The sequence below is a fragment of the Pleurodeles waltl genome, chromosome 3_1 (genome assembly GCF_031143425.1).
Source record: "Pleurodeles waltl isolate 20211129_DDA chromosome 3_1, aPleWal1.hap1.20221129, whole genome shotgun sequence".
NCBI lineage: Eukaryota > Metazoa > Chordata > Amphibia > Caudata > Salamandridae > Pleurodeles > Pleurodeles waltl.
This window is the reverse complement of record NC_090440.1, coordinates 258848409-258864104: the sequence shown is the minus strand read 5'-3', so window position 1 is coordinate 258864104 and position 15696 is coordinate 258848409. Positions and strand designations below refer to the sequence as shown.

The 15696-nt window shown below is 43.0% G+C and overlaps 1 protein-coding gene across 1 annotated transcript in view; it reads left to right on the top strand.

Annotated features, from left to right (window-relative positions):
• Nucleotides 1–15696, top strand: part of KTI12 (KTI12 chromatin associated homolog) — a 320786-nt gene that overhangs the window by 85413 nt on the left and 219677 nt on the right. The window contains exon 3 of the mRNA XM_069222350.1: nucleotides 6402–6454. Within this exon, the coding sequence (XP_069078451.1) occupies nucleotides 6402–6454 (53 nt within the window). The remainder of the gene's footprint in view (nucleotides 1–6401; nucleotides 6455–15696) is intronic.

Below are 15696 nucleotides of genomic sequence, written 5' to 3'. Positions count from 1 at the left end.
CCCTCCCTCCGTTACCACCTCAGGGGTGGTGCTCGGAGCTCCTCCAGAGGATTCCTGGGTTTTGCCATCTTGGATTCAATGTTAGCAGGGACCTCTGGGAGCATTTGAGTGCCAGCAGGTGATGTCAGAGCCCCCTCCTGATAGGTGGTCACTCAGCTAGGTGACCAATTCCCCCTTTTAGGGCCATTTAGGGTCTCTCTTTTGGGTGGTTCCTTAGATTCGGATTGCAAGACACCAGCAGGAATCCTCTGCACCCTCCACTTCGACTTCTCACTGAAGAAACTGCATCTGGACCCTCCAGGAACCTACAAGCTGCAACAAGGAAGCAAGTAACTCCTGCAACGTTGTAACTCCGGCTCCTGCGAGCAAATGCAACAGTTTCCCAGTTGTGCATCCTCTGAGGACAGCCCGTCTTCAGCCTGATTCAGAAGGCAGAAGGAATCTCCCTTGGGATGAAGGAGTCACTCCCCTGCTTCTGCAGGCACCAACTGCGATACTACTGGCTGCGTGCATCCCCTCTCCTGCTGAGCTGGTGGATCCTGCATCACAGTGGTGGACTGAAGTGGTCCCAACAGTCCTCTCTTCCAGCTGTCCCACATTGGTGGATGTAAGACCTTGTCTCCCCACGCAAGACAGTACTCCAATGTGCCATGTCTTTTGCAACTGCCAAGGCTTGTTGGCATCCTTCCTGCTAGTTCTTTGTGCATCTTGTAGCTCTGGGTCCCAGCACTCTATCCTGCAATGCACTGCTTCTTGAGTGGTTCTCCAGTGGTTTGGGAGCCTTTATTGTAGTGCTGCATGGGACTGTTCTGCAACTTTCTTGTCCTCGTCCTGTGTGTGCTGCATGGTGTTATGTGGGCTCTTTGTCGCTGATGGCCCCATCTGACTCCCGTCCCCCCCCCCCCCTTCCCCCCCCTTCGCCCCCCCCCCCCCTCCAGGGTAGAGTCCACCTGGTCCTTTCTGGTCATCGGCAGCACCATTTTCCACTAACTGCAAGCTTTGCGTGTTGGTGGACTCTGACACAGACCCGACTGCAGTCCTCCATCCGGCATGGGCATCACTTGCACCCTCCAGCAACCCAATATCATCTTCTTGGGTGGAGTACTCACTTTTCTTCTCCATAGGTTGTTCTCCTTTTGCACCTTCATCTGGGTTAGCACAGGCTTCTGCTCTTCCTGGACTCTACTGTGCTTTTTGCACTTGGTCCTCTTCTTCTACAGGTCTTGTTGTCCAGGAATCCACTGTTGGTGTCTTGCAGTCTCTTCTGAGTTTTGCATAATTCTTCTTCTCGTTTGTGTGAGATCGGGGAAACGTACTGTGGTTTACTCCTGTTTTCCTGGTCACTGGGGTGGGTTGTACTTATTTTTGGTCTTTTCTAGTTTCCCAGCTCCCCTCTACACACTACACTTCCCTAGGTGGGGGACCAACATTCGCATTCCACTTTCTTAGTATATGGTTTGTGCTCCCCCTAGGCCCATGTGTCTCTATTGTGATTTTCACTATTTGCACTTTCTCGCTGTTTTTATGCCTATTTCTGCATAGTAGTGTATATAATTTGTGTATTACTTACCTCCTAAGGCAGTATAGTCTCAATGGTATTTTTGGTATTTGTGTCACCTAAATAAAGTACCTTTATGTTTGTAATACTGAGTGTCTTGTTTCATATGTGTACTAAGTGTGACTACAGTGGTATTGCATGAGCTTTGCAAATTTTCAGCTGCGAGGCAGGCGCTGCTTTGATTTCTACAGGCATTGCATTGATTTACTGATGCACGGGCATTTTCTTCTCTGGGATGAACTCTTTGTGGCCCTGAGACTTCAGAACAGAAGGCAAGCTCAATCCAGGCCCTTGGAGAGCACTTGTGGAGAAGGCAGAGTCCTTCCAACAGAGTAGGAGGCCAGCAGGCAGCAGGACAGCAGTCCTGCTCAGCAAAGCAGTCCAGATAAGTCCTTTCAGCAGCAAGGCAGTCCTGGTGTAGATTCAGAAGTGTCTGCTTTGGTGAGGTCAGAGACCCAGTAGATATATATACCCAAAGGTGCCTTTGAAGTGGGTGAAACTTCAAAGAGCGGTTTTGAAGTGCACAAGTTCTTCTTTCAGCCCAGTCCTGTCTGTCTGGATCCCTGCCGGGGGTTATCAGTCCTTTGTGTGAGGGCAGGCCACTGGCCTCTGAAGTGTAAGAGTCCCTCCACCATTCCTGCCCATTTGGTATGCACATAAAAGCAGATGTGACTGAGTGTCCTCTGTCTGGGTGGAATGCAGAAGGAGAGCTGTCAATCAGCACAGGCCAGATGTGAATTGGAGACAGGCTGTAAGGCACAGATGGCAGTAAGTGCAGAGAAATACGCGCTTTCTACAAGTGGCATTTCTATAATTGTAATATTAAATCCAACTTCACCAGTAAGCAGGATTTTCTGTTACATTCTGGCCATACTAAACATGACAGGGGTACTCCTTTCAGATCAGAATCTACCACTTAAAAGTATATAAGGGCAGTTCTAATGCTGGATTATGAGAGGAGCAGGCCTCACAGTAGTGGAAAACAAATTTGTGAGTTTCCCCTACCAGGACATGTTAAACACATAAGTACATATCCTGTCTTTTAAGTATATATCACGCTGCCCTATAGTTTACCTAGGGCATAACTTAGGGGTGACGTAAATGTAGAAAAGGAGGAATTTAAGTCATGGCAAGTAGTTTTAAATGCCCAGTCGAAGTGGCATTTAAACTGTACACACAGGTCTAGCACTGGCAGGCCTGAGACCTGGTTAAGGAGCTACGTATGTGGGTGGCACAACCAGTGCTGCAGGCCCACTAGTAGCATTTGCACCAGATTGCACCACCCTCAGAAGTAACCTTTCAAACCTATCTCAGGCATGCCACTGCAGGGCCTGCGTGCGCAGTTTACTGCCACATTGACATGGCAAGTGCAACTACTTGCCCAGGCCTGAACTCCTTTTTACTCCACCTGAGTCACCCCTATGGTAGTCCCTGGATATCCCTTTGAACAGGGTGCTCTGTATGTAAAATCTACAGCATATATTTTTATGTGTTGCATGGTCTAGTAGTGACAAACAACCTATTTCGTTTTCACTGCTGTGGGTGCTGCTTTGTATTGGGAATTCCCTTTATATGTCATGTTTGCTATGTTAGGAATGGTAGTGAGAAATGCTGCTTACTGGGGTAGGTGGATTTTACATTACTATTTTAGAAAAGCCACTTTTAGAAAGTGGGCATTTCTCTGTGCTTATAACTCGGCTGCTTTGCAGCCTGATTTTAATCCACGACTAGCGCAGAGTGACAGCTCCACTTTGTGCGTGCTCTCCAGACAGCCATCCATCAGTGAGTGTTAAGTGTGACAGGGTTACATCTGCAATCATCCACATACTGAGGGTCTTGCTGGGAGAGAGGGAGGTTTGTTAACACTTTACAGTTGAATAGGTTGTGTCCTGCCCTCACACAAAGGGCTTGTTTACTCTCTACTGATGTCTGGAGCCAGAGTAGGGAAGAAGGGAAATTCTTGGAACTAATCAGATCTGACTGGAAACTTCCCCCACCTTCCAGAAGCTGGGCAGCTGGAGTATGAGTACAGGGACTCTCTCCCCATGATTTTTAGAGCACATTTGGGAACTGGGCCTGAACCCCTCTTAGAATTACTGCTTGACTGTTCAAAGGACTCACCTGGACTGCTCTTCTGCTGTTGCCTTGCTGCCTGCTTCTGCTGGGTGGCACAAAGGACTCCCTGGAATGCGTTTCTGCTTGTTGACTTGCTTGCCAGTGGCTCCTTGACTTTGGGGCCTCAAGACTGCCAGGCAGTACTGCCATCACTGCTACCTACTAAGCTGTGCTGGCTTGCAGCCTGTTTACTGCTGGTCTACAGGAGGGACTTCCACTGTCTGCAAGGGCATTGATGAGCTGGCCTGTCCGCCCTGCTTAGTATCCGCAGTGTTCTCCCAGGGGCCCAGCGCTAGATGCATTTGGGGTGTTGCCACTAGTTTCTGTATAGATAGCACGTAATGATCGCTTTTGGATTTCCCCCTTCACTTTGAAAAGTCGCTGTGTTGTGGCAGGATTGCGCCACAGTGCCTCCTGCCCTGAAGAGCAATGTGACCGCCATCCTCCAAGAACCCGCCTCCCCAGGAGGGCCTCGTCAGCCGGAGCAGTGTGCGAACACCCCTCTCAGTGCGGCCCTTCACTTTGAGAGCACAGGACGAGGAAGGCTGTTGGATCCTACACGGCCTTGGAGTGAGGACAAGTGATATGCTGACAGCCCCCCTTCTGCCTTCATGGCCCACCGGCCTGCGTCGGACCTCGAGGGTGTGGCCCCACTTTGAAGTGGCCCGATGCCACTGCCGCTTTAGGTTGGCAGCTCTGCGCTCCAATATCAGGAGGCACTGTGTTTGCTGTGGAGGTCGCACTGAGGTTCTGGGCAGCTGCACTCCTCACGCCTGCCGTGGGTGACCTCATAGGATCTCCACCTTGTTCGATTATGCACTCAAGGGGCCCTAAGACTTTTTCCCAGCGATTTCCCCCGCCCTGCGCATGCCCCCTCACCGGGAAACATACCTGGGGGCAAGTAGTTGACGGAACCTTAAGGGGTAAGATCTCAACTGAGGTTCCAATCTTGTGTTTTTTTTTTTTTTTTTTTTTTTTTTTTTTACTGACATCTTGATTACTGTAATCCTGCTAATAAGAGCACAGGGATGCTTGGCACTACAAATTCGACAGGGATTTATGCACCCAATGAGGGTATTCAGAAATTTGTGGGCCATGGCACACTGTGCGTGATAACCTTTTGGGATTGGTGTATTTTAGCCACTACCCACTGCATTCTATGTGTGCGAGTTTATATGGTGATTATGTTCTCTGGCTCACAGGCACAACGTGACACATAAGTTCAGGTGTTATGTTACAAACTACTGTATTTCCTGGCATACAAATTCAGTGATGTTAGGGGAGTAATTGATGATTCATTTACTCATGTGGTACTCGCCTGTGATGAAACTAATACTTGATTACTTCAAGCCCTACTGTGGTTATGTGGGTCGTTCTGATGCCTGCATAGTGCAGCATTTATAAATCATGTCATGGGTGATTACTGTGACTCAGGACCACAGATCCCATCATTTACTAATGGTTTCATACGTAAAATGTTTATGATTTTTGTCGTTTTGGATTGTATCGCTACATATAATATAGTTTAGGTATTTTTATCTTGGTGTAAAGTCTCTTTTGTGGTGTACTTATTGTGTCACTGGCGTATGTGTTCCACAAACGCTTTACACATGATCTATGGAGGTAATCCCGACTGCATTATGCCAAGCTACCGCAACTAAGCACAGGTTAGCTTTGGTGTGTAACTTACTCTTCCTGACTAGAGTGGTGGGTTCTGCCTGGCTTTGGTGCATTCCCCAACCAACCAGAAACCTCATTTCTCACAGTACAACATTTGAAATTGCTTTATGTTGGAAGCAGGTGGGCTCTCCAGCGATAACTGTGTGCTCAGGATTTAGAATACATTGGCCATTTATATGTTGATCTTAATGATGCTTCTGATAGATTGGGTCCGATATGGCAGTCTATACTGAATTATCTAATGGAAGAACTTTAGGAACTCAAAGATTGTTCCTGGATGTTGAATGTGTTTTTTGTTTAAAAAAATGTTTTTTTATTTATTTATTTTTGACCTGTTGAGGGCGAGCGGGTGTTAATGGCACTTCAGCGGGTCCATTTATGTATTTCCAAAGATCCCACACCATTGGATTGTTAAATATTCAGACCTGTTTGTGTTCTTATCGAGGGCAGAGCGATAAACGTGAATGCTACTGGTTAGCAGTAAGTTATTGGTATTTATTTATTTTAGTAATTTTTTTGGGTTCTTGAAAGTAAGTTTTATCTTTCTGCCAGGTTTGTTCCTTTTGTTCATATATAACATGATGAACATTAGAGAGCATAATTCTTCTTTGGTTCTCCGCCCACCCTAGCAGAAATGGATAACTGACATGCAGTTATTTTTGCTCTTGGTGTTTATAATGAGAGAAAAAGAGTTGTTGAATATTCTTTGAGACCTTCTCCCACGATTTTAAAGTATCTAATACATGTCACAATAAAAAGGCATTAGGTCTTTGGGGTCTAAATTTAGATTAACAAAAATATCATTAAGGCATTTTGAATAAATTCCCCAGTGGTCCTTGACGCTCAGACAAAACAGAAGAAAGCAGTGTTACACATTGTCTTAACGGAAACTGGTACGGTTTCTTTTAAAAAGTATGCACCATTAAAGCTTCTCATTTCCTTTTTTACACTGTACTTATTGATAATATTCCCTGTTTGAACGTGTCCTCTGACAGTGCTTCTGACGCTACAGTTGCCTGTGTTAAATCAAGCTTTCTTCTTCCTACAGGAAGCTGAACAAGGAGGATGTGGTGATCCTGGACTCCCTTAACTACATAAAAGGTATTAATTTGCCATTCTCTGAGATGTTTTCGAATTGTTGTATTTTATTTTTATTTGTTGTACTCTTTCTAAATCATTGTCATTGAAGAGTATAATAAGCCCAGCACAAAGAAGCAAAGGATGGCATATGATAATGGATGTCTTATACTTTTGGATAGGCTAACGCTGAATTAAAACGAAAGTCAACCAGACACATACGTGAAGATTAAGGGAGATGAGTTTAGCAGTAGCATGTGTGAGCATTCTTAGGCCTATAAGAATGGGTTGGGGAGTGCGCTAGCATCACTTATGAGTGTTGTGTCTCCTCTACTATTTCCTTACCTTGCTGTTTTGTTGTATTGCATTTACATTTATATAGCTTGAACAATGTGCTGAAGTGCTATGTGAACAGGTGCCATACTCGTCTGATGGACTGCCTTGAATTGAAAAGTGTGTGTTCTATGTGGCTGCTGTTTTGTCACTGTGTCTTTGAATAAACTTGCAAAAGAAATAAGATTAACACTTGTGAGTCAGAGATGCTCTCATGCAGATTGGAAGACAATCTGTCGTGAAAACACATGTATACAGTGGTATATCGTAATCCAGGAACAAAGGTATAGCTCTGTTGAGAAAAGAACATCAATACGGGAAGAGACGCCGGGGTAGGTTCGAGAAGAACGGACCGCTGTGCTCATTCAGCAACAGTCCTAGGCTTGTATCTTCCCAGGCAGCATAATCCTAAAGTTGGGCATGGGCGACCTCTTTGTTTAGTTGACCGGACGGACAATATACTTGAATGTAAGTGACTGGAGTTGAACCCTTTTTTTTTTTGTTGTTGTCCTCATTGAAACCTAACTGTGTCTATATTTTTAGTGCTCCAGGAGAAGTTTTCTTTTTGTTTTTGTTGATCCTGATGAAGCGTCATTGGATCCGTTCGGACCGCCGGCCACGAAACATGTTGACCTGTGTTTAAGAGGCGATGTGATAATTTCCTTGCCCTTACTGATTAATAAAAAGTGGCTGAGCATTATTTCATGGTCTAATTCCTCTGTTTTTTAAAAAAATTAAATGATTTGGTTGTTGAGGTTTAGAACCAATTTTAATATTGGCTCTCCTGCTTGGAGTGTCTGCCCTTAGGTACCATCTTAGACATTCTACCTCGGCAGCCTCTACAAAAGATCTCCTGCAAAGAGCCCCCTCTTGGGTGCCCGTCAGACATTGCAGAACCGGTCTGACGAGGAGCATCCCACGATGATGAAGCATGACATCCGAACGGGTGCGTGAGTGTACTCTTTGGTGTGTTACTAGTATAATGGGAGACAGTACACTGGACCTCTAATCTCCCCGTCCCTCCTTGTTGATAATGAGAAAAGAACATGGTCAGTCTGACAAGACATGTTTAATTAAACTTTTAATTCTGGTGGGTTTAGTACGTTAGTAGGTTGTGGATTTGTACCTGTGACATCTGCCTGTCTAACTGGCTAGCTCAAATGCAGCCTTGTATCCTTGTCACCAGATGGATAAGTGTTGGACTTGGCCCTGTCTGTAGGGTCACCCTCAAACTTTTTTCCTGTTTTCTGGACACGTTCTTGTTGCCTTTTAGGACTTTGTGCACTTTGCCACTGCTAACCAGTGCTAAAGGGGTTGTGCTGTCTCATTTAAACATAGTGAAATACGCTCAAACCCAATTGGCGCATTTAATTTATTTTAAGTCCCTAGTAAAGTGGTACTGCGGGTAGCCAGGGCCTGTATATTAAATGCTACTAGTAAGCCTGCAGCACTGATAGTAATACCCACTTATGCAGCCCTTTAAAACATGTCCCAGGCCTGCAATTGCAGCTTCTGTGTTCAGTTTTAAACTGCAATTTCAACCTGGCAAAATAAAACTCTTGGCATGCCTAAACCTCCCTTTATAATAGATGTGCCACCCCTATAGTTGGCACTAAATGACCAATAAGGCAGGGTGTAGTTTATTTAAAATTTGGACATGTACTTTTACGTTTTACACTGCTTGGTATTGGAAAAAATTATATTTCCACCACTGTGGGACCAGCATCTCCACTTGGATAACATTGGGTTACCTCATTACATTTAATAAATGTTAACTTTTGATTGGGAGCAGGGCAGGTAGGAAACCCATGTTTGGGGGTCTGAGAATTTTAATGCAAAACCCTCTGTAATGGTAAAGTTAGATTTAATTCACAATTCTGAAAATGCTACTTTCAAAAAGTTGGCATTTTTCTGTTCTAACCATTTGGTGCCTGTTCTGGGGAGGGTCACATGACTAGGTATAGTTGGTAGTTGTCTGTTGTGTAATCCTCCTAGGCAGTATCACAAAATAGGGTCTGTGTTTTGCCAGGATGGGCCATCTCTGACTTGATAGGGGTGGAGCTGTCACCTGCCACACTTGCACTTCAAAGGCACTGGCCCAGCTCATACACAAAGGACTACACATTAGTCTATTGTGCTCCCAGACTGTGACCAGGGCAGGGAGGCAGGAAATTCCAGACATATCAGTAGGGAGAAAACTCCAGAAGCTTCACCCACTTCACAGATGGCACAAGGTATAAATATTGGACAATCGGACCCAACTCTTCTGTACACTCCTGTACCTATGAATGCTATAGAAGGGTGACCTGCTGCTTGAGGCCTACCTGCTTGTTGAGAAGGAATAGTGGACATGCACCCTTCATCCCTGGCTGAAGCGACTCCAACGGTCGGGGGGAGGGCAATATGCTCATAATAGGAACTGAGAGCCCCCAATAAGTTGGACCTGGTACTTAGACGTGTAAGTACAATCCGGTAGGTGCTGGAGGGCAAGTTAAAAAAGATAGCCATTGATCTAAATGTTCTGAGAGATGATCATTCGAAGTTTGGTGAACAAAGTTTAACACGACACAGACACAATCAAAGGATTGTGCTTACTGGTGAAAGGACTCTGGAACAGGTACACTGCTCCAAGCAAGTGGAGATGCTCGACCAGATAGAGGATGTGGAGGGACGCAGCAGACATAACATTTGGATTGTTGGCCTACAAGAAGTAACGGTGGGTGAGGACGTGATCTCTTAACTGGAACACAGGCTGGTAAAGGAAGTGGACCCCAAGAGACTGTCTTGCTTTTTTGTGCTTCAAAGAGCACCTAGGGTCCGTGCGACCACCTCCATCTGGCATACCACTCAGAGTGGTGGTGAGGCTGGTACACTATAGAGACCTGGTCCTGCATAGGGCATGCACGATTGGCCACATAAGGTGGCAGGGGCTACTGTTGCGATATACCCTGAATATGCAATGTCAATACAGAAAAAAGGACCTCTTTTGTGAAGGTCAAGAATGAGCTGTGGATAGCAGGGGTTCCATATGCCATCTTCTTCCTGGCCTCCCTCAAAATCATGAATGTGAAAGATCGTGTTTTTTTTTATGAACCAGAGAGTCTGTCTGAGTGGCTTGAGAAGCGTAAGTGAGGGACGGATGCTGAACTCTAGAGTAAACCGCTGCTTCTAAAGCGCTAAGAGATAAGGAAGAGAGTTGAGCAACCTGCTAGGTCCACCAAACCTCAAACTGTATGGGGGAGAGCGGCATCCACCGACCTAGCGTCTACCTTCTACGTTCTGCAGAGAGAAAGTGGTGATGACCACCAGACAGATCCATCATCTGGGTCATTTGATTTAGAGGGTGCCCTGGGGACACTCCGTCAGGGTCCAAATATAACACCTCAAATGGCAGAGTATCTGTAAAACCTTGGGGTACCTGACTAACACTGTGGTGCAGGAAGCGGCAGACATCTACAGTTCAAGGAGTGGGAGGATGGCTGAATTGGCCTTCTCTTGATATATATGACTGCTGGCTTACTCTGGGGCCTGATCTCTGGGGACCACTTAGTCATGGCCCATTGGTATACCGCAGTAAAAAAATTGTTATCCAGAGATTTTCATTTTTGATTTGTGTTTTTGTATCATTAGAGAAGTAATTTAGCTTGGGGAGACACTGCTAATCTGGGGGTGGGGTTGCCTCTTGGCAGTATTTTTAAAAATGGCGGATGTGTGCAGTGATAACGTAATATTTAGGAAACCATGGGACCTATATACTTCATTTTGGTGTCAAACCATAGGCTTTGAGGGTCAAGTAGTCTTTTAGCGGCACTATGTGTTGTAGCCATCATATTGATAATTTATTTTAATATTGTTTTTGTTTCAGGTTTTCCATTGATTCAAATTTGTAAATATGAGCAAAGTAGGTGGTAGCAGAGGATCTTTACCTTCTGACAGTGTTGCTAGCTACAAAATCTGAACTCCATCAACAAAGAAAAATGTCAAATGCCAAATTAATCTGAATGAAAAGTTAACATAAACTGCAGCTGGACAGAAGAGAGTTTGAAATGCTGCAGAAATACAACAAAATGATCTCAAATATTTTATTATTCTAACAAGTGCACCAAGTTGTATACGATGGAAAAAAGCGTGGAAACAAATAGTCAAAAAATAGCAGAAACCAGTGAATCACAACAAGAATCGGTCTTCTGAACAAGAAATGACAAAATCAATGCCCATCCACTTAGAAGATCGATGGCTACCCCTCATCCACCTCCGACAACTGATCTGAAAGCAGAGAATCTTCAATGTGTTATCTGTGGTTTAGCCAGAACAAGGGCCAAAGGAATTGACAAAAGAACAAAGTACAGAGTATGGGTGTCTCGAAGGGCAAACTTGATTTTATGTGCAGCTAGTTTCTTCCAAGATGAAGTTTTCAGCTGAGTAGCTGTTCTAAACAGCAAGTGAACATACTTGCGGCATATTTGTATGCCCATCCAAACTGCATGCATGCATACATTTGAAAATATGATTGTACAATGAGCTTCCAGCAGCAGCATAACCTCCAACCTTCAGTTAAGTTTACACATTTTGAAAAAGCAAATGAAGTTTTAAAGCCGCTCTTGAGTACAGGCTATGTCTTCACACTCCGTGAGATCAGAGACATAATAGTCAACGTTGATGAAACTGTTCTGATCCATTATAATGAAACTAAGATATTTCGGGTGAGAATGTACAATGACAGAATTAGTTTTTGTCAGTCTAACACAAAGAATGAGCCACCTATGTTTCTCAGCTGATTTGACTCCTGAAGTTCTTGCTGCCAAATTAAGATCACAGGATGTAGTGAAATCAGCAGGAACCATCCTAGAAAACATCCTGAAACATTTATAGTTTGGACTTAATGACAAATTTTGTGATGCTCCAGAGCCCCACAAATCATGGCAATCAACAGGAATGCCTGATGTTGTCTTAACATTTTTTTACATCATTGCTTAATATCAGCAAAGCAAAACTGTAACAAACTGAAGTTCTTGCGTTCGGAACAGAAACATGCAACATTGATGATGGCTTTGAAGATGTAAGCGAAGAAGTGGAAGACAGTCCCATGAACTGACAGGCTTAAGCTGTGCAAATGTACTGTCTCTTCCAAATCATGTTTTATGAATTACATCACGGCAAAAAGAAACTTGGCTACATGTGACGACTGCCTAAGCAATCTATGACAAATTTAAAAATAGAGCTAATCACTTCAATGAATAGGATCGGTGTATAAACAAGTTTAAATTACTTAGTACGGAGAAGGAACTTGTTAGCAGCTCATGCTGTAAAATCTTGTGACTCTGCCAGCGCACCACTTCCAACTCACTTTACTGAGAAAGTATTTACAATTGCTGCTCTTGACAGTTTTGATTTTGAAGAGCGCTCTTTGCCTGGAACATCCAGCACACATGATACTGCCACATAGCTTTTTCAAAACTGTACCAATGAAGTACCTGCTGGAAAATAAGCTGTGTCAGCTGTAGGCATAAACAAAGTTGCAAACTTATAAACCAACTGCCTTGCAAACGTGTACAAAATTACTACAAGCAGTCAACACGTCCCAGTCTACCAGAAAGTTTCAAAGTGGCTGAGGACATGGATCATCATCATCATCATCATCATCATCATCATCTTCTTCTTGATTATGCGTTTTTTTTTTCTTCTCCCTTTTACCAGTAGTACTATCTCCACTGTCAAACTATGTAACCGTATACGCAGCTCTAAAGAATTTCTAAAATGTGCATGCTCAGCATGAAAAAAGCTCGTCCTGCCAATTTTCTGAATTTTTTTTCTGTACTGTAGCTGACATTATGAGAAATCCAGTAAGATTGGATGATTTGTATCTAATGATGGGTGTTTTCCACATGACAAAAGTTGCGTTGCAGTGTGCAGGAAGTTCTCTGTGGATGTGGCATAAACCATGCACTTATTGAGGCTGAAATCTATAGAAGCAAAACTGTCCAGTGAATATTGAGTGGAACTCATTATTTTCATTAGTTACAAGGTATGCTCCTCATATCTGAGGCTATAGAAACACTGCATTGGAATGCTTTCTGGAACAAGAATGACAAATTTGGTTTTGCATATCTTATCTCAGAAGTGAACAAGGCACAGGGTGCATTTCATTCAAAAGGCATAATGAAAGTCAGGCAATATTCAGTACACTCAGTTCAAAATCAGAAAACCTGAAAATCAAGTTCGTAGAGTTTGGCAAAGAATGTGAAGAAAAATCAGAACTTTGCGAGTACTAGGGAAATGTTTTACACATGATAGCTCTAGTGAAAAGGGGATTGGAACATGCATGTGAAGACACTGGAGTCACTGATTACTGTGTTTCGTGAATTCGATTGCATAAGCTACCTGAGATATGGGCCCTGGTATTTGAAAAGAGTGAAGAAGCTAAAGGTGGAAAAACCATACCTCTACATAAAATTAATCCAAAGACATTTTGTGGCAAAAGACAGAGAGGGAAGGTTCAATGCTGTGGTTTTAGATCTGAAACTGGAACAGCCGATCCAGAGATCACAGAAAAGCTCCAAAGGAAGTGTTGGTCAGACACATAAAAGTGAATAGGTTGCTCAATGACAGCTAGTTTACCTTGAAGTCCTTTCTATTTGCAATGTTTTCAGAGAGATGACAAATTAAAAATGAATGGACCATCATGAAACTGTTCTCACCATGAACTTGTGGGAAAGAGAGGGAAACATTTCAATAAACATATTGACAGCCTTTGTTGTTTCGCACAGCAGCAAAGAAACCTTTTTGAAATGACTGAGCCTGTGCAACTACACAACCTCATGACCAAATAATATGTGGATAAAGATATGAAGACACATCTATTAGATGACCTGGAACATGGATCGAAACCATATGCAGAACTGAAGCAGTAGAGATTTGTACTGAAAGAGAAAAGGCTGTTTGACATAATCACTAAAGCTAAACTTTCACAGTTTAATTGCCATAGTAAGTTTCATCCAACCAGCCTATACGAGAGAAGTAAAAAAAAAAAAAAAAAAAAAAAAAATTTCGCAAGCACGTAGAGAGATGGATGTACCAAAAGAAAGAGGTAAATTTATCAAGGACATTCTGTTGCATGACCTTCTTCCAACAGACACATTATTTGATGGAGATACTGCAACCAAACCATTGAAGCATAAACTTGTACACGAGCTCAGGGGAAAACAAAAAAAACAACCTTTCACCTGAAGAATTTCAATTCGAAAAGGTGTCCTCATTGAAAACTGCTGTTGTGAGCAATGTCACAGTTGCAAAAGGTCACGATTCCCTCCATGCAAAACTGGAGAGGTCGTTCAGACTGCTCTACAGCTATCAAAGTCAGTGTGCACCTTGCAAGAACTGCACATTGTCTTTGACAGTTACCTTGAACTATCTGTCAAAGAATGTGAGAATCAGATGAATGTCTACAAGGGGAACAATTGACCTTTCCTGCATCAACAATTTGACACCTATACCTGTGCAACTTGATAAATTCTAGTCATCAACATCGAACAATACGAGTTAGATGTTAACTCGCCAAAACATTGCTGATGCTTTAGTGAACACTGAATTTCCAATTATTGCAAGTGGATTGTCAATGACAATTTGGTGCCTGCAGAGAGAGATTCAAAAGGTACGGGCCATATTGTTCAAGAACTAAACAGCAAATCGGAGGAAGCTCACCTTCGTGTTGTGCCACATGTTGAGTTGGCTGTTCAAACTGGTTCCAATCAAGTCGTACTGTCAAATGACACAGATGTTATCATTGTGCTACTTAGATTTGTTGCAGTGTTCATAAGTCGAGTATTGTCAGTCATGTATACATTATAGAACAGGTGAGAAAACACTTAATCCAGCTTCATATTGTGTACAAGAAACTTGACCCAGAGAAGACCAGTGTCCTCATCAAGACGCATATTCTTATGGGTTATGACGCTATGAGCAAAATTGGAACAAAGCTTGGACCTTTAACTGCTGACTGAAGTTTCTAAAAGGATTTACTGAGACACAAGAATGTGACTTTAAAGATGTAGAAAAATACCTTGTGCGTGTGTGGAAAACAAGTTCTGACTGTCAAACATTTGATGCTCTTCGGTAAAGTGAGTTTCAACCAATGTCATATTCTGTGTGTGGACACATTAAAAGAGTTCTACTTAATCAGGAGATGTGTAAATGTTTCGGATCATGCATATGTACAAAGAGATCTGTGTGAATTTGGTTGGGAATATATTGATAGGGTGTGAAAACCTAAACAATTTCAAAAGTCTCTACCCACAGAACTTAAACATAGATGTACTTGCAAAACCTGTTTCTACAAAAAGATGTCCCTGTTGATATGCTCTTCCCAAACTTTCAACATTCTGGAAATGTACCACAAGCGATTGCCAAAACAAACAAAGTAAACTATTAAAATGTGTCTAAAAGTGGAGTGATAAACATTTTTTTTCATATTAATATTATAAAAGTTGTTAAGGGTATGCATAAAATGATTAAAAACCACTGTGTGTTTAATTTCTATATACGTATCATCTTCCTCTATTATAGCCACCGTTTTGGAAAATGGCACAAGGGTTGCTCTTAGGGGTTATTTTTTGCCTCTATAAGACTACTTGATGCTCAAAACCTATGTTTTGACACTAAAGTGAAGTATAAAGGTGGCATAGCTCCTGAAATATTAATTCATCACTGCAGCACATCGCCATTTTTAACAATGTCGAACAACATTTTTTTTTTTTTTTTTTAACGGAGGTATATCGTGAGGCTGGAATTAATTGGATTAATAGTGTCACGATTGGACTGGAAAATGAGGCGGTCCAGCAGCAGGAGCTGTAGCTGCCACCCCTTGGAAACCCTGGCCTTTGAACTGGTATTAGGGTTTTGAAACTCCCTAATTTTTGTTTTGCACTGGTGTGGCC